Source organism: Rhodamnia argentea, chromosome 7, assembly GCF_020921035.1.
Source record: "Rhodamnia argentea isolate NSW1041297 chromosome 7, ASM2092103v1, whole genome shotgun sequence".
In the NCBI taxonomy this organism is placed as follows: Eukaryota; Viridiplantae; Streptophyta; class Magnoliopsida; order Myrtales; family Myrtaceae; genus Rhodamnia; species Rhodamnia argentea.
In genome coordinates, this window is record NC_063156.1 from 27,323,844 (window position 1) to 27,344,929 (window position 21,086).

Below are 21,086 nucleotides of genomic sequence, written 5' to 3' on the forward strand. Positions count from 1 at the left end.
ACCCTCCACTGAGGCTTCACATATTGGCAATTCGCAAAGTTCCATGCAATTGGAGATTGCCTCCCTACGTTGAGCAAGTGCTAAGTCGTTCTCACATCAGCAAAATGATAATATCTCGAAAGGAGCTGCGACTCCATGGAATAATATGTAGACCAGAAACAGTTCTGGTGCGCCAGTACACTTATGAGAGTAATCAAAATCAACAAGCGGGTACAAAGGGTGGTGATCCCTAACAACAATTTGGCCTCGCATTATTGTTAAGAGAACAAATTGCTGAAGATTTAGCACGCGTCAAGGTCCCGGCACGGAGGAGGTTTTGGCTCGCTTAACAAAGTCGTGTTCCCTCCTTCTGGTCCACACTTTATGCGCTTCGGATTTTGAGTCCCCGGCTGGAAAAGAAAAACAAATGAGGGAATAGAATATCCAGGAACACGCCGTTGGTGAATTAATCCATTTATATCTTAGGTTTAAAAGAGCAATTTAAAGGAAAAAGTGAATTTCTTACTGGTAGTTTCTCCCCTCTTCTCAACTTCTCGACTATCTCAACAACACGCTCGGGAGTGATGTCTTCCTGCAAAATGAGATAGAACAAAGTGGTAACATAAGGAACACTTGCTCAAGCGTTCAAAATACTTGAGCAACAGAAAACTACAGTGGACCCACATAATAATTATAAGTATATCCTTCCGATCCGCTGGAGTAATCAGCAACAGTTATCATGGGAGCATTAACACAACAACCCTGCCCAAAAAGTAAATCAAACACTTTACTCTTTTAATCTTTCATGTAAGCAACATAACTCATCGAGAGAAATACAAGCTAGTAAGTACGCTATTCTATGCATAGAAAACTGATACCAGAGTTATACATAACTCTGGTATCAGTTAAGATGTAAACATATACAGGTGAAATCAGTTAAGATGTAAACATATACTGACCATGCATTCCATTTCCCCAACAGAGAATAAACCATCCTTGGTCACTTCTGCGCATTAAGAAAAGGAAGTTGTTGGTTTCTAGATATTATCATGTCATCAAATAAATGATTTTTTGCTATATTTAGTAGGATATCATGACATTGCATAAGACTTGCCATTGCGCTTCACTCCCAAGTGTTTCAGTAAGGCTGATTCAATTTCACGTGAGCCACGAATCATGCAAGGGGTCGTGCCACAGACCAACAGGTGGTACTTGCCCACCTACAACACTGTAAAATAAGAAGATGTATTGACGAGTTGTGATCTCAAGGGCACAAATGGATTTTGCTTCTCACCTTTGTCCGGTTGAACATCGAATAAAAGGTTGCAACTTCATACACACGGATAGGAGCAACTTCTATGACCTTAGCAACCTGAACCAATGAAACATATTCATAAGAAACTTATTCTGACTAGTATAACTTCCATAGGCACACAATCAAACAAAAATCATGTTTCTCCATGACCATTAAAGCATTAAATCTGTATGATTAGACATGGACAAGACAGTCAAGTAACTGCATAACAAGAGAGAGACTTGGCAGCTAAAGTTTGTATATGCTGAACCAAACACCAGGGCACATATAATTTGGGGGGTAAGAGAGCAAGGATGTGATAAGTCATCTAAGCACAATAAAGAACATATGCAAGCTTTAGGAAATAAGCAGGGACTGGTAGGATCTTCTGACCCTCTCCCGCAAGTGACTTGAGCACTGGTGTGAATGCAAGCATTTTTTTCTTCTTGTTTTCTTATATTGGCAGCAACAAGTTGGGTACTTGTTTGGTAATTTTTACTGGAAACACAAAAGTACCCCATGAATACTGGATAAAGAGGAGTTATGCCTTTTCTCAGTGCAGTAGTAAACTCTTTCCACTGGGTATATAGGCAAAATTGTTGCTTCATGTTATGGATGGCATTAACAAATGTGGTGTTCAACTATTCATACTCAAGAAGATGCTTCCAGCAAGAACTTTTGGCATCCTAGACATCGAATACCTTTCCACATGACAGCTAAAAGCATAAAAGCAGTTCCTTTCTCCCCAGAAAAAAATTTCCTTTAAGTACTTCTCTTGACTAAATCAAACAATAAATGTAGTATGCTACAGCATGAATGTCAAATAAGCAATAGCACAAAACAGATCAGTTCAAAAATTTTACAACCTAATCTTTGGCCAACGAGATCGAGGTGCAAAGGCCACATCACAAAAATGAAATGAGAACTGGAAAGATCAACGAATACAAGGAAAAACAAAGGGGGAAATCGTAGTTACTTCAACTGATGAGCACATGTTAGTATAAGATAAAACTTCCTCAATAGTTAGTACATCTGTGCCAGCAGCTAAGACTTCAAAACATATACACAGGATTGTTAAACAAGCCAGCACGGCTCTTCCTTTTGCAACTGATAGGCATTCTTTTGCGGATCCTTGCCAGCTTAAAAGCATCCTGACATATCATGGGTTGAACTGTACTGACTATTGATAGTTGCAACTTGATTGTGTAGAGAACATGCATCTTCAAATTCTGGGTGAATGTATAATCTTCTTTACATGCTTCACCAATGTGTAAGCTTATCGATCGAGGACATCAAGGAAAGTGTCCTCGTCTAACATGTGAGGGTAGACAGTAAATTAGATAGTGGCTATGCAGAACTGCTATAAATCATCTAAACACCCATAGACCAGACAACAGGAGACATGGACCAAACAAAACACCACTGTAGCAACACACGCATAAAAGAAATGCCTAACAGACATTAAGATTTATGGATTTTACAGAAGCATATAGTCCTGACAATAATTGACATTCAAAAGATGCATATACACCATAATCAACATTTTCCAAAATTGAGTTTGGGAAATTTTTTTTAAACATTTTTACCAAGTCCATGTCATCAAAAGTGACTGGACTTGGAGGAGTTATGGACAACCTTTTGAAGAAATTATGAGCCCTTACTTTTATTTGAAGAACTTCGGAACTGTGTACCTTAGCTCCACGGTTAAAAAAATAAAATAAATAAAAAACATAGGTGAAAATACATAAGATGGCGTCCTATTATGCATCTGAGCACATGACCTTTGAGTTTGATAAGCAGAACCCAGAATTTTCAGTAAAATAAAGAACTTGAAATTTGATATTTTCTTCCTGCGGTGTTTGCCTTTCAGCTCTTGTTCCAACTAGATAGTTTAATACAACATTCAATGCATTACAGTCTAAAAGAAAAAGAAACATCATAGCCTGAATTCTATGATTCTTGATACTTGTATTACAAATCCATGTGTTTAACATACCATGATCACAAAAAAAAAGAATCTCACGATCATGTTACAAAAAAAGATACACGTGAGAAAGAAAGCTATGTGAGTAAAGACACATCTCAAGAACTCATCACTCTAGGGATATCAGCAGACACATACACATGACACAATGTCAAATATACTCTTACCTCTAGAAAGAGCAACTAAATTAACTCTCCTTTAGGTGAAATATCTTAAAAATACATGTATGTAGACATTTTTCGAATCAATGATAGCATACCGCATTCATTGCTGAAACTGGAAGCCACCCTCCATGCTGCTGTTGTGCAAGATCAAGCAGGGGGATAACAGCTGATTGCTTGTAATTAGATGGGTAGTGAGACAATATCTCCTTAACCTACAGATGCATGGGCGATATGGACTCCAATCAGCGAACAATCTAAGAAAATGAATATAAACATATATTTATGGCATCCCAATGGATCTCTACGAGTTACGAATCATTTACAGCCACTCAAGAAATAATTGTCAAGAAAAGAATGTCAGAAAAGAAAAAGGCTCAACATCCGTCAAGATTATGGGGTGAGCCAATCCAAATGGTACTTGAAGAAAGGGAATGCTATTGCTGGCAGCATTAACATCTCTAAGAAAATCTGCAATGGCACTTGCTTTGAAATGGAAGCCAGTGGAAAAGTACACTTTATTCTTCTTGTTGGGCCTAGATAATTATGCCCAACACCCTCGCCTCCCTAAATCTCAAATAGAAAGAGCTATGAACTACGTATGATGACGTAGACCTATAGGACTTGCATCAACGGAGAAGGTATATAGTGCAAAGCCCCTCCAATTACATTCATGCAGTTATACAAGGCCATCTTTTTTCTGGAATAATCAGTTAAAAACAGAAGCATCAGAAGAAGATTCAAGGGAGCAACTTTCACACTTGATGTTGTATACGATGGCTTTCCCGTAAAGAGGTAGCACAATGATGACTAGTATAAAGGACGCCAAATGCATTCTATTTGCCACAAAGTCCGAGAATCACCACTTGTCCTATAAAAGCTTATTGCCAAAAGTTTGACATTTCTGAGCATAAATTAGGTCATATATGTCAAGCACATAGATCATAGAAGCTACAGGAAACAACGTATTCTAAATCTCTGATGTTACAAAAAGACAGCTAATTCTCCCTAAACAAGAAATTCCTCCCATTTCTTCAAATTAAACCCAAGTAATGAAGATTTAAACCGTCTTATCTAACAGCCCACTCACATACTCAAAAGACTCATAAATATAGCAAAGGAACAGGAACTTAAGTTGGGTCCACTTGCACAATAAATTCACAACGAAACAAGGAATTGATCGGCAATCAACAAACTGAAGGTAATTGGAGTTTTACCTTGTGTTTATTGGCATCCGAGAACTCCCACGGCAGGTCCGGATTGTTATCCGGCGAATCGATATGCTGCATCATGTGCCAAAACATTCCACTCATCAGCCACAGTCCAAACGCTCACTGAATTGACTCAAAATGGAAAAAAAAAAAAAAAAACCTCAAAAACGTGTCGGATATCAACTCACGTAGTTCAAAGCAGTCGAAAACGACCGAGAGACCTGATGAAACCACGAAGACGAGAGATCGATCAGCGGCGGAATCGGAGGATTTCGTCGAGAAAAGAGGGAGGAGAAAAGGAGACAGGGAATCGGGAGGAGGAACCTGAGGAGATTGACGGAAAACCTGGCGGATCTCATGGAGGCGCTTCGTGGCCAGGCGAGCGAGCATTGTCGGAGGAGGGAGGCTTCGAGTCACTGCGCCGAGCGAAGACGGAGAGAGAGGGGGGGATTGTTGCTCGACCTGAAGCAGCTGACGCTGAAAGCGTTAGAGGACCTCAACCGATGGGAGAGGGAGAAAGAGAGCGCAAACGGGCTTTGTCAATCGGGCTGGTTTCGGTTCAAGTCCGGCCCATCGGATCTCGAATACGATTCTTTTTTCCTTACGGGTCGGGTTTTGTTTTGGTAATTACGTCCTCGAAATTCGGTACATGCAAACACGGACAGAGCGTCAAGTTTTTTTGTTTTTGTTTTTTTGGGTAGGGAGCTAAAAAAATTCAATGATTCATAAGCAAAATATAGACAAAAACAAATAAAAAAATTTCCTCATAGATTACATTTATCTTTTAACATTGTCCGAGAAGCGAAATTCATATTTAGTGAAGTTTCTTGGAGTAAGGAGGAAATTCTTATACCATTTTGTATCGAGTTACCCTAGATTTCTGTTTTTAATCTAATCTTTTGTTAACCAACAAAATTTGTTCCGAAATTTCGTTCCCACTACATAAAAAGATAGTAGGATAAGGCTGCAATTTTTCTTTTTGTCACCTTAAGTGCAAATTTAGTCCCCGATGTAATTTCATCAAACGGGTGAATCAAGTCAAGGGGAAATAATTTAACAAAAATTAACTCATTTAATTTGTTTTGACCCATTTATATATAACATGCGAATTTAGCAACTCATATCCAATGCGAGATCTATTTTTAGCAGTTTTTCTCCTTAAAGTATTATATTTGAAGAATGGACAGTTCCAGGGACCCGCTTGTCAAGGGACGGGCGGTCAGGTTGTGGACAGGGCGTGAAGGTGGTGGTGAAAATATGGCACGGGCCATCCATAAATCATGAAACGAGTTACGACTTTGAGTTGGGTCTTGATCGGTTGCATTCAAATTTGAGACATTAATCTTAGTAGCTTGTTCGGCGGTTGTCACTATCGTGACGTTTTTTTTTTTGTTGCAAATGATGAATATCCCTAAAATTTATTGATGTACTTAACGTTCGAATTCGGATTGAGATATGAAAGGATAAGGCATGATTAGAAATCCTCCGAATATATTCTCCGGATAGTGAAAAATCTCACCATATATTTGGTGTAGCATAGGATAGTTGAAGATCTTTGAAACTTGTTCGTCGTATTTAGATGCTTCGGCCATAGTTACACAAGATTGAGCCAAAGATAAAACCGCAAACAAGATTTAGTAGACGTTGTTAGGGCATAAAAACCGTTTCCTCCGTTGATGACGGTAGACAAAAGGGATAAGGGAGGAATTTATAGTGCAGATGGAGAGGTTGCAAGGGACGATCTTGATGGGCTCGAGGAGGGTGGCCGGGTAGAGACGAAACCGGTGGAAGGGTTGCGCGTGATGTTGATGGAACCGAACTTGTTAAGTTTTTTTCAAATCCTTTTACCCAAATTGAGTTTATCTCGCTTTCTAGCCCGGATTTCTTATCCGGTATTTTATCCGGATCTATCCAGGTTTATCCGTTCCGGAAGATGTCGCTGAACACCGGATATAATAATTTGTTACCCTATTTGGATAGAAATCCGAACAACCAAATGCAACTTTTAAGTATAACTTGTGTAATCATAATGTTGACTAATTAAAAGCCCTGGACTCAAAGTCTCAACTATCACCCGATCACAAGTAAAATGAATTAAATGTAGTAGCGCTAGCCCTCGGAGGGACCCACCGAAGGTGGGTGAGGGCGAAGCCGCATATAGGTGGTGGGGGTGATAGTGAAACCCGCCTGTTGGGATTAAAGAGAAGGGATAAGCTCGAGAATAAGATGCGTGGAATCGGAGAGGGAGAGAGAGAGAGAGAGAAGAGTCTAAGATGGTCTAGCGTAGAAGTAGAAGAACAAAGACGGGCTGCCTCGCAAGTTAATGAGCCCTATTTACTTAGTGGGTTGTAAATGAATTCACAACTTACCCATTTAAATTCATTTGTTTGTTTTTTGGCTTTTCATTTTGGAACCCATTATGGCTACTATCCCCCCCCAGGTCAAATTTGAGTCTGTTTATATAAGGCTCATTTCAATAAATTTGAGTTGATAAATGGATTTGAGACCCATTTTGACCGGCTCTCGGCAATGCGAAAAAATTTGTTTGCCGCAAAAAGTTTATTGCTTTGGCTTCGTCACATTTACCTCCAACGATTTTTTTGGGTCTTATTTGGTACTTAAGTGATGATTTATTTTTTTGGTAAGAGAAATAAATCTTTTGTTAAATCATAATAAACAACTTATTGGGATTGCGGAAGCAATGTGTTAGTGACATGAAAAATTATAATAGACAACTCGAAACGCACTCCTTATACCAATATACGGTACATAAAAATCTTTCGCTCACTATTACAATATATTTTCTCACACGACTTAAGATACTCAAACCTCACTAGCTCATACAGAGACGCACTCTCAACTTATTCGATTTATCTCTTCCTCACGCAGAGCAACCCTCTCTTCATGTTTACTTGGGCTGCGTTGCCTCTTCTCTCTAAAGTTCATCTTTGTTTTTGGTGACTTTTATTCTAAAACTCTCACTATTGGAGGCTTTCTTAAAGCTTACACCTTTACTCTCGACCTCTTTGACTATGTGTGGCTTTCCCCGAAGCTCACATTTATTATGACGATTCAACATGTGCACATATCTTCAAAATGAGCTTTTGTTGTTTTCTTTTTAACGAAAAGTTAGACTTATCCAAGATGCAATCCAAGTTCAATATGGACTTTGTAATTTGGAGCCTACTTCTTTGCTCCAAATGGTGTTAAATCTCGAACACTCCCTCTTGAACACCTACTCCTTTTCTCCGAATATGGATCTAGTTACATTTGTTAAGTTTCATTTCTTGAGATCTTATGTTGTTACCCTTTATCTTCGTAGTCATCCTCGTCGTGATATCAATGAGCTCTCCTTGGCTTAGTGCTCCTGGTATGATCATTGGCCGTTGGCTCTAACATTAGCTAACTTAATGATCCATGACAATCTGGCTCTTGTACTTCGGTCCTTGGCCACTTGAGCTCTAATACCAATTGTAGAGTGCACAATCTTATTTTGATGCCAATTGTAGGGTATTTAGAGACACGACTATTGTCGAATATCTAAATTCGATTCTATCAACGATGCAAGAAAGTAGTGAAAATTCGCACAACATAAGAATTTACGTGGTTCAGCAGGAGAGATATTCCGCCTACCTACGTCTATGGGGAGATGAGATCCGTTTCACTAATAACGTAGAAAATTGTACAAGCACTCTTTCTCACACCCTCTCACTCTTTAGAGACCTATTTTGTCCTAAATATCTATAGCGAAACCCTAATGGCATAAATTACAAAATTGCCCACATAGTCTAAAATATTTAACTTTCCCATATAAATCATTCTATGGCTGAACATAAAACGCCTTTGGCATCGACTAGGGTAGGCCAATGTGGCCGCGGCCTAAGCCGTGTCATCTTTGCAACCGTGATAATAAATTTTCTTCAAAGTTGGTTGTAACTAAGGCAACAACCGCATAATAGTACCGACACGCGACTCGACGCGACAAGTCGATACGTCATTTCTTAAAAAATAGATACTTACAACATATTGTATATTGAATGTATATTTATATGATTATTTCAATCAAATTAATTTGATTCAAATTCACAAATAAATAAAATAATTAAAAAAAACCTAGAATTGGTCCCACATCTCGTGGTGGGAGAGAGAGACAAAAGCAAAATGACTTGAGAAGACGCTAACTAAAGCATAATATTCGAAGATTCACGAGTCCCACTTTGGTGGTGAAAGAGAGAGAGACAAACATAAAGTCTCTTTAAGAAGCCGATAACGAGACATGGAGGCCTACAAGTTGAAGGAATGAGTCCCACACGGCTGGCTAATAAGGATAACAAGTAGGATGGTTCTTTAAGATGCTAGGGATAAGACATGGAGGTTTATTTTTCTCGGCTGTTTGGCTAAGTTGAAGTGCAATTTAAATTAAATTTCTTAGTAGACAAGCCCACCATTGTAGATTGCTACTTGGGGGCTCCCGAGCATTATCCTTGGCTTGGCGTGTGACATCTTGAGAATTCCTACATTGATATATATGTAGACATTTGTAGACGATAGATGCCACACATGAGAACCCTAGTTGTTGAGTAATTTCGCGTAGTTTAGCGGAGATACAAAATTCTCTAGAAATATGTTCGTTAGAATTTGATTGCTAAATATTTATTTTCATAGTGATTTTCTAGAGTGACGATGAAGCACGTAGAGCCACGTTGATTGATAATGGTAGATTTGAAACTTACTAAGTTGAATATTTCCTTGTATTCGATAAATTTTACGAAATGTTTTGATGGGTTTAAAATATTTTTCTAACATATCTATGTTTAAAATGGACATTGATTTCTTCATTTACATACTAATTTATTTGATATCTTGACAATTTACCAATATCTATTCTTGGAACTATACGATTGAGCCATTTGTCCGTCTTCAAATTCTGCCACCTATTATTGATGACATAGAGCTTAATATAGCAAATGATTTCACATTTTACACCATCTAATGCATTTAATGCCCTTAATGATTTCTTCCTTGGCTAGTCGATGAAGCCTTCGTTTCTTGGCTTGCCGATGAAGCTTTGTAGTAATGAGGCCATGGCTTGCCTCATAAACTCTGGCCCTAGTCAAATTAATGCATGCAATGATTCACCCCTTACTTGGCCAATGGAGAGCCTCTTTTCCTTTTCTTTACCTAACTATATCCTCTTATAGAAAATGAAATTAAGCCACATACACTTTCCTTCTTGACCTCCAATGTAGAGTTGTTGATCTTCAACACAAACGTGACATACAACAACATTCCTTATACAAAGAAAATTTTGTCCAAACGCGACAAAACTCATTTTTTATCGCCATAGACCGACCAAATAGGACTAAAGGCGGTGAAATATTTGCTGTCTTTGACAGATTATTATTGAGTTAGTTTATTTTTTAGGCTAGATAAAAAGAGAATTTTTCTTTTCTTTTTGTTAGTTTAGATATCGGTTAATTATTTTTTATGAAATTTGACAATAATTATTTTGATTGAAAAATGAGATTATAAAGTTAAGAAGTTCATAATTTTACTATATCAAATATGAATGAGCAAAGATAAGTAGTTTCACTACATCAAATATATATATATATATATATATACATGTGTGTGTCTATATATATATATATATATATATATTTTGACAATAGAGAGATAAGGAAGAAAAAAAATAAATAAAATTAATATCAATGAAAAGTCTTTAAAATATTTTCTTCTTATATCGATTTGTATTCCGATATAGACAATCCATTGTCGCAAAAGCTATAAAATAAAATTATAAGCATTTTACATTCTAATTAAATATATCCAAATATTCAATCAAGTAATTAAAAAATACGTGAAATTTAAAATCGGAATCGCAACGACGATGACCAAGGTAGGCCGATGTGGCGGTGGCCTATACCTCATTGTCGTTGCGATTGTGACAATAAATATCATTAAAAATAAGTTGCATTTAAGGCAACAACCGTGTGACGATAAAAAATTTTCTATTAGAAAATATGTGATATTTCTTGAAGTTAACAGCTATAGATCATTGGAGCTTCACAAACTCTCGGATCCATAGATGCTAGTTTACATTACCAAATGATCTATAGAACTCCGCACGACCACATACAAGCCCTAGTATAAATTGGAAATTGCCAATGTCTACATGATTTTCTCAAGTTCTATTGCATGAGAATATGGAGAGATTTAGAGAATACTTTGTCGGGAAAACCATACCATCCCTCAAGAAGCATGGCCTTCGGATGCGGACGATATGTCTTGAGATTATTATGGAGCATAGGACGATACAATAGCTACTATCCAAGAAGCCCTCTAGATCTTTTAACAGCAAAGCCAATAGTCCATGGACATAGATTCCCAAAATCTATAAGGGACCTCTTTCTCAAGACCCCTACGCCTAAAGCTCACAAGACGATAATTTCATCCCACTTGATGATATTCCCTCCAGCTCATCTTTCCCACCAAATTCAGTCCATCCCGACCTCACCACATGGAAAATCGAGAACCTACTAAGAGCTTTCAAAAAGCAAAAGGATGGAGAAGACAGCTCGGACAGCACGGACTCATCCAGTTCCTTAGATAACACTGAAGAAAGGTTTTGGTACAAATTATGAGGCATATTGTAAGCCATGTATGTGTCTTTTTCTCCAATAATTGGCCCATGGTGGTCAAAAGTTATTTTGTCATGTATTATTCATTAGTACTATTGTCGGATTTGCAAATCCAATGTGTTTTGTCCTTTTCACTTATGTTGCCTATATAAAGCCGCTTGTAACAAGTTTTGGAGGACACAAAACTTTCTTCTATAAATCGTGTGTTTTTATTACTCTCATGGTTCCCTAAGTTCTCTCTTCTCTTCTCATCCACGTGTGCTATCTCAACTAGAATCCTCTTGTTAATTCAGTAATATGGTATGGTTCAATATGCTCTCCACTCCCTACTTAGTGGAACTTGTGGATCAGAAATATTTGGCACCTTGAGGGTTGAGCTTTAAGATTGAGTCTGAAATCTAAAATGCAGTCCCTTAGAATTAGCTATGAGAGCCTGGAATTGGGGATAACATACTCGATTCAGATTCATTCTTGTCTATGCTTCCTTCAAGTCAATTGGATAAAGGATAAATATGAATGTCATTATCAACATTAGGATAAGCATAGATGTCATTTTCAAACTTTAGAAATAATGATACATGTAATTTTCAAGCTCTAAAGGATAAAATAACGTTCCACTAATAAAGTATTATATTTTAAATTGACTAAGAAGTTTTCTTCAATGCTATAAAAGAAAATATAAAAGACAAATGGCAAGAAATTTGTAGGACGGACAAGACGACGAATTGATCGATGAGGATCGGGTGAGGAAGAAACAATGAGCAGCGACGGGACCGAAACGAGGCACACCTAGTCAACGAATAACATGGACAGCGCTCGGTCGCTCCGCTCCCGGTTAGTACTTGGCTAGGCCAAAGTGCACCCTCTAGCCTGCATGATGCGAGGCGGTTGCACTCGGGACACATCGCCTCCCGTAGGCGGTATTGCCGGTTGGCTCCGGCTAAAGCCAGCACCGATGGTCCCATCCTCCGCTCTACTCCACCCTACCATTTACGAATGGTCGTTCGTTGATCCTTTCTTCGGGAAAAATTTTAGAAGATGATTAGGTTAGATGCCTATGAGATAGTTTAATTTAGCAAATGAAAACTTGATTATATTAAATAAAGTTAGGTTCTAGAAGATGGGATATGTGGACCAATGAAACGATGCTAAGTAGCTATGTTATAGAAGATAGATAGGTGGACCAATAAGAAGATGATAAATGACTAATCTAGTTTTAGGGGACACATAAACAATCTTAGGTTGCAAGATAGCCCAATCATAATAAGATAAATGGATGATATTAATTAATACATTGACCAAGAATTTGGGGCTCTTACAACTATAAATAGAAAGTGGCCCCGTCATTTGGGCTACACTAACCCAATCCCTCACTCTCTCTTCCCTCTCCCTCTCACCGATCCTCTCTTCTCTCACGCCAACATGTCGCCACCACCGTCGCCACCATTGTCGCCACGCCGTCGCCTGCCGCCTCCACACCATCACTTACCGTCGCCTTCTTCCTCTCATCTCGCTTTCTTAATTCGCTCCCTTACACGTCATAGAATAAGATACCGTAATCCGGGTGCAAGTAAATGGGATTATTGGTGTTGATACCTAAATTTTGACTTCTCTTTTCATCCATTTTCTACATAAAAATTAGAACTATTTTTAGTTCTAAGCAAAAATAATTAGTTTAAGGTCTATTTTTTATTTATGTTAGCATGCATTATCATTTTGCATTTCATAGCGGTTGGAAAAAGCAGAAAAAAAAAAAAAAAGAAGAAGTCATAATAATTGAACCGAGTGGTGGTTTCCAAAGTGCAATCTTGATCAATGAAGAAAGACCAATGAGAAGGTCTATGCTTTTGCTTGGCAAACCTTAGTCTCCATTAAATGAAGCACTAAGCCACAAGTGGAGGCCATTCACAAGCCACTATAAATTTTAAATGGAGCACTAAGTCACAAGTGAGAAGGCCACACAATGCACACACGGCCAAAAAACATCGGAGGCATCTCTCTCCTTCGGGCGCTATCTCAAGGGTTGGTTTTCATCAACAATAAAAGGGGGAGGTCGACAACCGGGCGAAGAAAAATTTTAAAAGAAAGACGTGAGAATTGGCTGCAACCACTGGTTCTCTCTCAACACAGCTTATGTGGCCTTTGTGAACAAATTCAACCATGGAGTAAACTAGCGTGGCCTCCATTGACGCTCCATCTTTGCAACAAATTCTAGCAAACCCAAGAATTTCTTGCCCTTTTCTGATGCGTTTTTTATCTATCCAAACCACTGCTGATCTTGTGCCTAATCCTTGTTAATCCGAAGTTGCAATTGTTGTACCGATCAAGAAACGGGACCACCAATTCCTCTACTGAACCGAGAACTCTGCTCGATGTTTTTGTCATTATTTGACACATGATTTAGCTACTGATCGGGGCCAACTTCACTGTTGTTTGATGCTATTTTAAGCCCTTGTTCAGGCTGATTAAGTGCAAATTTTTGGGCTAATTCAAGGTAATCTTTCTATACTTTTGTAGGTTTGATTTGATGACATTTTGAGTTGAAAAGCAAGCTTTTTTGCTACTGTTCACATGCTGTTTATATACTGTTTGCATGCTGTTTTGTCCGAATCAAAGCCATTTTCGCATATATATGGTCACTAACCATGCAGATTTTTGTGGATGCTTGGAGGTAAGTTTCTCGACTATTTCAATGTAGATTTTGTGTGAATTCCATGCCACTTTCTTGCTGTTCTTAGGTGAAAACACAGAATTTTTTTTGAAAAATTAAAATCCAAGCATTCATATATTCGTGTATCTCATTATGTGCTTTAATCATGCATATTGCATTAAAACATGTCATCTTCGCACGTCACATACATGCATGTTCTAATTTTTTGCATAAACAATCATGACTTGTTTCGCATATCTGATGTTACTTTGCATATCATATATCATCCACGTGATATTTCTAGTATCACAATATCATATGCCTTGTTTTCGAAAATCGCATAATCACGCATCATATATTTAAAAATAAATATATCATGCAACGCATATTTTCACGTGTTATGTCATTTGTCATGATATGCTATGCATTGTCAAAACATGGTTTAGTCTTCATGCATCTAAAGTTAATGAACCAGATTTGCACGTTTGGTTTGTTTGCTTCTACGCTTCCTTGTTTACTATCCATGTCATCTACAATTTTTTCTCGAGTAAACTGCCATTGCATATAGTTAGAGTACATCATTTTGCATGCTTTAATTTGATTGGTTAATTTTTGCATGTAGGGTAACTTGACTCCAAATCCATATGTTTTGCACATTATCCCATCATTTAAATATTTTGATGTCATTACATCCATGTCATGTATGCATTGCATCTAAAAAGCTAAAACCCTATAATAAAAAAAAAAAAAGAACTCCCCTTTGAACTTTGAACAATTCAAGCTTGAGTTGCCGACTTAGGATATCTCATTGAATTCAAGGTAACAAAAGGGCATTAGTTTTAATTAACTAGTGTAACCAAGTCCCCGAATCCATAATTTGTTATTAGTAGACGTAAAATAGTCCTCCCACTATTTTACTTAGGTCTATAATCAACCTACCCAAAATGGTTAGTGACGACTCCAATTTCTAAATCATCCGAGTAAACAAAAGTTGCGAATTGATAGGGCTTTGGAGAGTCCGTATTAGGTTAATTCCTAATTAACCTAATAATCCATTAGCCTTTTTTTTAGGGGCGTCGACAATTGGTTCCAAAATGGTAACGTTTGTTTATTACTTGATGAAGTGTTGCATTGAATGTGTGATTACATGTGTGGAAATGCATGCCTTTGCATCAAGTTACGTTGATTATACTTCGACGGGGGAGTCAAGGACGTTGAGCGAGGGTCAAACAAGGCTAAAACCAAGGCAAATAAGAGAAAAATCGGGCCAAAACCGCCTTGACCAAAATCTAATTGAATTGAAACCGACCGATCTAGACCGGCCAGGACCGAGTCCGGCCCTTTAGGCTTGATTTGGTCCTAATTTGGTTTGGCCCAGGCCAACCGACGTCGAGCGGGTTAGTCCAGGTCTCATTGGACTGACTTCATTGGGCCAAAGATGGCTCGAGTGGTCCCTTACCCATCTCACTTCCGTCAATCCAATCTCGCATATTTTTATGTTAAAAAAATATGATAAACAAACATGTATACGCGGGAGAGTGTGTATGCATGCAAAAATGAGAAATGAATGCTTACTCATTATCAACTAAGGAGCGACAAAAGCCAGAGTTGACTTTTATATTGGGAATTACGTGCCATCGACATGGGTTAGAGTTGGCCTTGTTACGAGAAATGATTGCGAGTCGTCATTTTTCGTGAAGGTGACAATGCAAACAAGATGTCGTCTATTCCCAAATGATGTTGAGCTTATGAGAAAGAGTTCTTGGGTAACGGCTAATAGATTACGAGATTACAAGAATGAGCTTACGAGCTCAAGGCCATTAAGAGCAAACAAGCTACACGATGGAATCGTTGCATGTGCATTTTTGAATTGTGTATTACATGACATTTTTACAATGAATCACATTATAGCTTTGCCTAAATTATTTTAACACCACTACATTGAGTATTGGGTTGACACTCTTGCCATAGGCCTAATAATTTTATTTAATGGGTTGTTAGCTAATCTCTTTATTTTTTAGGAAACTGGGATGGATCTACTACATGGCCCGTTATTTGGTATCTTGACACACATGGAGCTCTCCCAACAGGAACTAGTAGATGTAGAGTCGAATGTGGTATATGTCAGAGTCAAGACTACGGTATGGATAGAAATCGGTTTAGCGGTGCGGTTTCCCCTTACTTTTGCCTCATGGTTCCAACAAGTTAATGGTATACTCTTCTGTCCTATACATGACTTTGATGGGCCGCCAAGTTTTTAGAGGGGAACGACACCGCAAATCGGTGCTCGAGTCATGACAAGAAAGGAGTCTAAGTAGTCTAGCAATAGTACGGGGAAGTAGTGTGGTAATTGTCGAGTAAACTTCCCAAATTTTGGAATAGACATAGAAATCGGGAGGTCATGATGTATTATAAAGTGTTGAAAAGCCTATGTATAAAACTAAGTATGTTTGTAAAATCTCGGAAGCTATTATATCCGTTTAATTAGGTTGCCTACCGTTTATTAAGAGTAAAGGATGGCAAAAAATAAGGAAAAATATTTAAGATGTGAGTTCGCGAGGTAACATGCATGGAACGTCACATCCCTTCTAAGTAGCATCCACATGACATGCCGACATGTCATTTCTCAAAAAATAGAAAATGGCGACACATTGTATATTAAATGTATAGTTTTATATGTACATGTTAAATTATTATTTTTATGATTATTTCAACCAAATTAACTTGATTCAAATTCACAAATAAATTAAATAATTAAAAAGTTTAGAATTGGTCCCACAATGGTGGTGAGGGAGAGAGATTATTGAAAATTGTAATCCATTTTCTAGAATTTTCTAGATTTACTAAACAATAATCTACAAACCACTAGATGAAGTTTTGGCTAGTTAGATTTGTGGCTAGGAAATGTTCAGCATGTAAGAAGAAGAAAAAATATTTGAACAAGTCAAATATAATTTGGTTAAGTAGGTGGAAATGCCTATAAATAGGCATACTCATTCATGTTGAGTGGGTGTGGGGAGTTTAGAAAGCCTCTATATCCTTGTACTCTTCCCCCACGCCAACATCCCTTTCATAAACTAAGTTTGTAAAACTATTTTGTTAAACTAATGAAACTATTTTTCCTTTGTCCCCCGACATATATCTATGATCTATCCTACTTTGTTTCTTTGTTCATTTTCTATAAATTATATCCTCACACATGCACTAGCACACATTCAAACCACAAACTATCATCCACATCAAAACCAATCTTCGGCCCAATCCAAATTTCAATAGAGACAAACAGAAAGTCTCTTTAAGAAGCCAAGGATGAAACTTGGAGGCTTACAAGTTGAAGGAAAGAGTCCCACATCGGCATAGTAAGGATAACAAGTAGGATGGCTTTTTAAGATGTTAGGGATGAGACATTGAGGTTTACTTCTCTCGGCTGTTTGGCTAAGTTGAAGTGCAATTTAAAATAATTTTTTAGTGGACAGGCCGACCATTGTAGCTTTGCTACTAGGGGCTTCTAAGAGTCCGGAGCGTTGATCATGTGTCAAATCTCGAACACCTTTTGACCACGTGTCGGACATATCCACCTAGATAAACATGGGGACATGATCTCTACCATCCATTACTCAAAAGCTGTGAGAAAATAATAAACAAAGAACATTAAGTTAATAACTTTCATCGAGGGGTCGCGATAATGATATGCGGGATGACAAGTGGCACGGGTGTGTTGAAATTTTAATAAAATTATTTTTTGGTTATTGTGATGATAATACTTGTTTATACTTGAATTTTCTTGACTTGTGGCAGCAACCTACTTTTCCCTTTCTCGAGGGTCCATCTGATTTAGAGGTCTTGTCATCGATCAATGGCGCGAACTTTCCCAAGTCCTACCTTGTGCGACGTTGGATTTCATTTTCGAGATTAACAACCTAAAAAGTTACTAGGAGTTGCTACTAGCCTTTTGGGATCGGGTAGAAATCAATCAAGACATAGGAATGTCCTCTCGATTCCTACGCAACCAGAGCATCTAGGTCTGGGGACTTATTTACTCTAATTAAATAATCAGCGCCCTTTCAATACCTAACTAGTCGATATTACCTAAGGTGACCACACATTTTGCTTGTCATTCAAAGCCTACAAGTATCTAACCAGTGTTAGATGATCATGTATAATTGTTCTCTATCATTTTCTTGCAATTACCTACTGAATCCTTATCCTAATGCTTAGGAAAGTGATTAACAGGTAATTTATTAAAATGCAGTAATGTAGTAAACACCCAATGTATGAAAAGTAGCTAACTACGGACTGGAATGTATACATGGAGACCACATCAACATTAGTTACAACCCCGAATATCCTACTTGAGACATGGTTGGGTGTACATAAATCATTCCAAACTGGACATTGATCGACCACCATCATGAAACAAGAGCCTCAAAAAGCAAATTAGGCTAAAATGCAATAAAAATCATTTTTGTATTTTTCCCAAAATTTTTAAGCATTTTCTCGATTTTAGGAAATTAAAAAATCAAAACGGTGTCGTTTCGGATTTACTATGAACTCAAAATAACATCGCACCGAGGGAGATCAAAACGACACCTTCCACCCATACCATAAACGACGCTATTTTGGTCTCGCCATTTTCCCAAATCGATAACCAACTATCATAAAAGCTATGAAATAAACTTGTAAGCTTTTTACACACTAATTAAATATATCAAGATATTAAACCAAGCAATTAAATATCTACATAAACTTTAAAGACCACAATCACGATAGCAATGACTAGAGTAGGCTAGTGTGGCCACGGCCTAGGCCTTGTCGTCATTGCAACTTTGACAATAAATTTTTATAAAAATAGGTTATAGCTAAGGTAATGATGACCTAAGTAGCACCGATACCGCGACATGACATGGCACGACAACATGCCATTTATAAAAAAAAATAGATTATTTGGACACGTTGTATATTCAATGTATAGTTTTATTTATGCATGAAAAATTATTTTCGTCTATTAAGGAGGATTCCCCAAATACCTAAAATAGAGATAATAATAGAAAATGCGAAATATTTGATAGGATCCATTTCGAAAATGTGGAATGGTTAGTTTTATGATTATTTCAATCATATTAATTTGATTCGAATTCACAAAAAAATGAATAATTAAAAAAGTCTAGAATTGATCCCACATTAGTGGTGAGGGAGATAGATAAAAGCAAAATGACTTGAGAAGATGCGAACTAAAGCACGATATCTCAAGATTCACAAGTCTCACATTGGTGGTGAGGGAGAGACAAACTTGAAATCTCTTGAAGGAGCCAGGGGTGAGACTTGAAGGCTTACAAATTAAAGGAAGAAATCCTACATCTACAGCCTAATGAGGATAACAAGTAGGATGTCATTTTAAGATGCTAGGATGAGACGTGGAGGCTTACTTCTCTTGGTTGTTTGGCTAGAATAAAATGTAGTTTAAATTAATTTTTTTTAGTAGATAGGCCCACCATTATAGCTCGCTATTGGGGGCTTTCAAGCGTCGCCCTTGGCTTGGCGCACCGTCCGACTCTCATGTTCGGAGCATTGACTATGTGTCGAATCTCGAATACCTATTAACCACGTGTTAGATGCCTGTCCACATCCGACACTAACATGAAAGCCTATGAAACATGTCCGTGCTACATAAACGACCGCATATCCACCTAGATAGACATGGGACATGGAAATTAACTTAATGAACTTCATCAAGGGGCTGCGACAATGATATGTAGGACGATAGGTGGCACAAATGTGTCAAAATATTAATAAAATTTTTGTTTGGTTATTGTGATGATAATACTTGTTGCCACCTCAATTTTCTCAACTTACATCTTTAGGAAATTTTGTTAATAATGAAACATTGCAAAGGCCCGGGTCAACACGGTTTGATCGGGATTAAATTGATCGTTAGGCCCAACCCAATGGAACTTGGCCCAATCTGGCCCTTAATAGCACCACTCTCTCTTTGGCCAAAATTCCCATGCCATATGGTATGTTCCCATTAGTTGAAATCCTCACCATCCATAATAGGACTTATAACACTCAATGGTGCAATCACTTAGACCTCTATCTCTTGAGATCGCGCTACCTATCACCATCACAATCCTAGGAAAAAAAAACCCTAATATTTTCCTCTTTAGGGCAAGAGTTAATAAATGAAAAATCCCAAACTAGTACACATGTGACAAACTTACCCCAAAATAATTTTTTAATCATAAAAAACCCTAAAAGGGTATACCAGTGATGAATTTACCTTTCATTAGTTTTCGTTAAGTTTTGTCGTAAATTTGCTAAGTCGGATGACACCTAGCAATGACGGGTTTTGCCCGCTTGGTGTTTTTGCCCTCTGTTTGCTACATACATATATACCAGTTTGGAGTTTTTCGTGATGATAACATAATTTAAGGGAAAGTAACGATGAGTAATTTTGGCATAGGTGAACAATTTGGGATTTTTTGTGGTTAAAAAATTAGTTTATGGTAAATATATTACACATGTACCAATTTTTCATTTTTCGTGGTTCTAACCCCTAGGGTAAATGGCCGAATAAGAAAGAAAAAAATGACCCTCTTTTATTCTTTAGGTTTTTTCACGTTCATTAAAGGGAGAGCATGAATGTACATAAAAAGGGAGGGGAACCATTTCCTTTGTTGAGATTTTTTCTCTTGGATTCACCATCTTTCTCTTATCTTGAACCATCTTCATCCTTGTTTCTCTTTAAAACATCATTATTCATAATCGTCATAGTGAATCCTTCATCACCTTCAACCATCATGGCACGTATACCCGAGATTAGAGGTGTCAAATAGGTGGGTCGGGTCAGATATGATTCGACCTATATTGACCCATCTAACCCGTTTTAACCCGTATGTAATGACTCATACCCTACTCGACCCGCAACCGACCCATACCCGACTCGATCCGTTTTGACCCACATTACCAAAATACACTAATATTCTATGAAAATCTATATAACTCATTTAACTTATTTTGAGCTCTTCACATGTATATATTACCTGGATAAAAATTTCACATCAAATAAAAAAAAAAAATAAACTATGAAAAAATTAGTAAATAAAATAAAAGATGATATTACTAAAATACTTTCATGCAATAAAAATCTAGTCAAATTTTTTGAATTT

At 37.6% G+C, this 21,086-nt stretch overlaps 1 protein-coding gene and 1 long non-coding RNA gene across 4 annotated transcripts in view; one reads left to right on the top strand and one right to left on the bottom strand.

Annotated features, from left to right (window-relative positions):
• Nucleotides 1-111: 111 nt before the first annotated feature.
• LOC115752071 (NADH dehydrogenase [ubiquinone] flavoprotein 2, mitochondrial) overlaps nucleotides 112-21,086 on the bottom strand; it is a 37,038-nt gene continuing 16,063 nt past the window's right edge. Inside the window, exons 1-11 of one of the 3 annotated variants that reach the window (XM_048281623.1) lie at nucleotides 8,858-8,868; nucleotides 4,954-5,072; nucleotides 4,818-4,850; nucleotides 4,636-4,701; nucleotides 3,517-3,633; nucleotides 1,274-1,351; nucleotides 1,094-1,199; nucleotides 939-985; nucleotides 664-741; nucleotides 506-571; nucleotides 112-389 (exon numbers count right to left, since the gene is read on the bottom strand). In XM_048281623.1, coding sequence (XP_048137580.1) covers nucleotides 282-389; nucleotides 506-571; nucleotides 664-741; nucleotides 939-985; nucleotides 1,094-1,199; nucleotides 1,274-1,351; nucleotides 3,517-3,633; nucleotides 4,636-4,701; nucleotides 4,818-4,850; nucleotides 4,954-5,019 — 765 coding nt within the window. In that variant the 5' untranslated portion in view covers nucleotides 5,020-5,072; nucleotides 8,858-8,868 and the 3' untranslated portion in view covers nucleotides 112-281. Of the gene's footprint in view, nucleotides 390-505; nucleotides 572-663; nucleotides 742-938; nucleotides 986-1,093; nucleotides 1,200-1,273; nucleotides 1,352-3,516; nucleotides 3,634-4,635; nucleotides 4,702-4,817; nucleotides 4,851-4,953; nucleotides 5,073-6,877; nucleotides 6,893-8,857; nucleotides 8,869-21,086 lie in introns of those variants that run through there. The other 2 variants (XM_030690121.2, XM_048281624.1) reach the window with 2 other exon arrangements.
• Nucleotides 2,723-2,978, top strand: LOC125315801. Its single transcript, XR_007199086.1, has 2 exons — nucleotides 2,723-2,829; nucleotides 2,895-2,978. It is a non-coding gene; the product is annotated as an uncharacterized LOC125315801 (long non-coding RNA).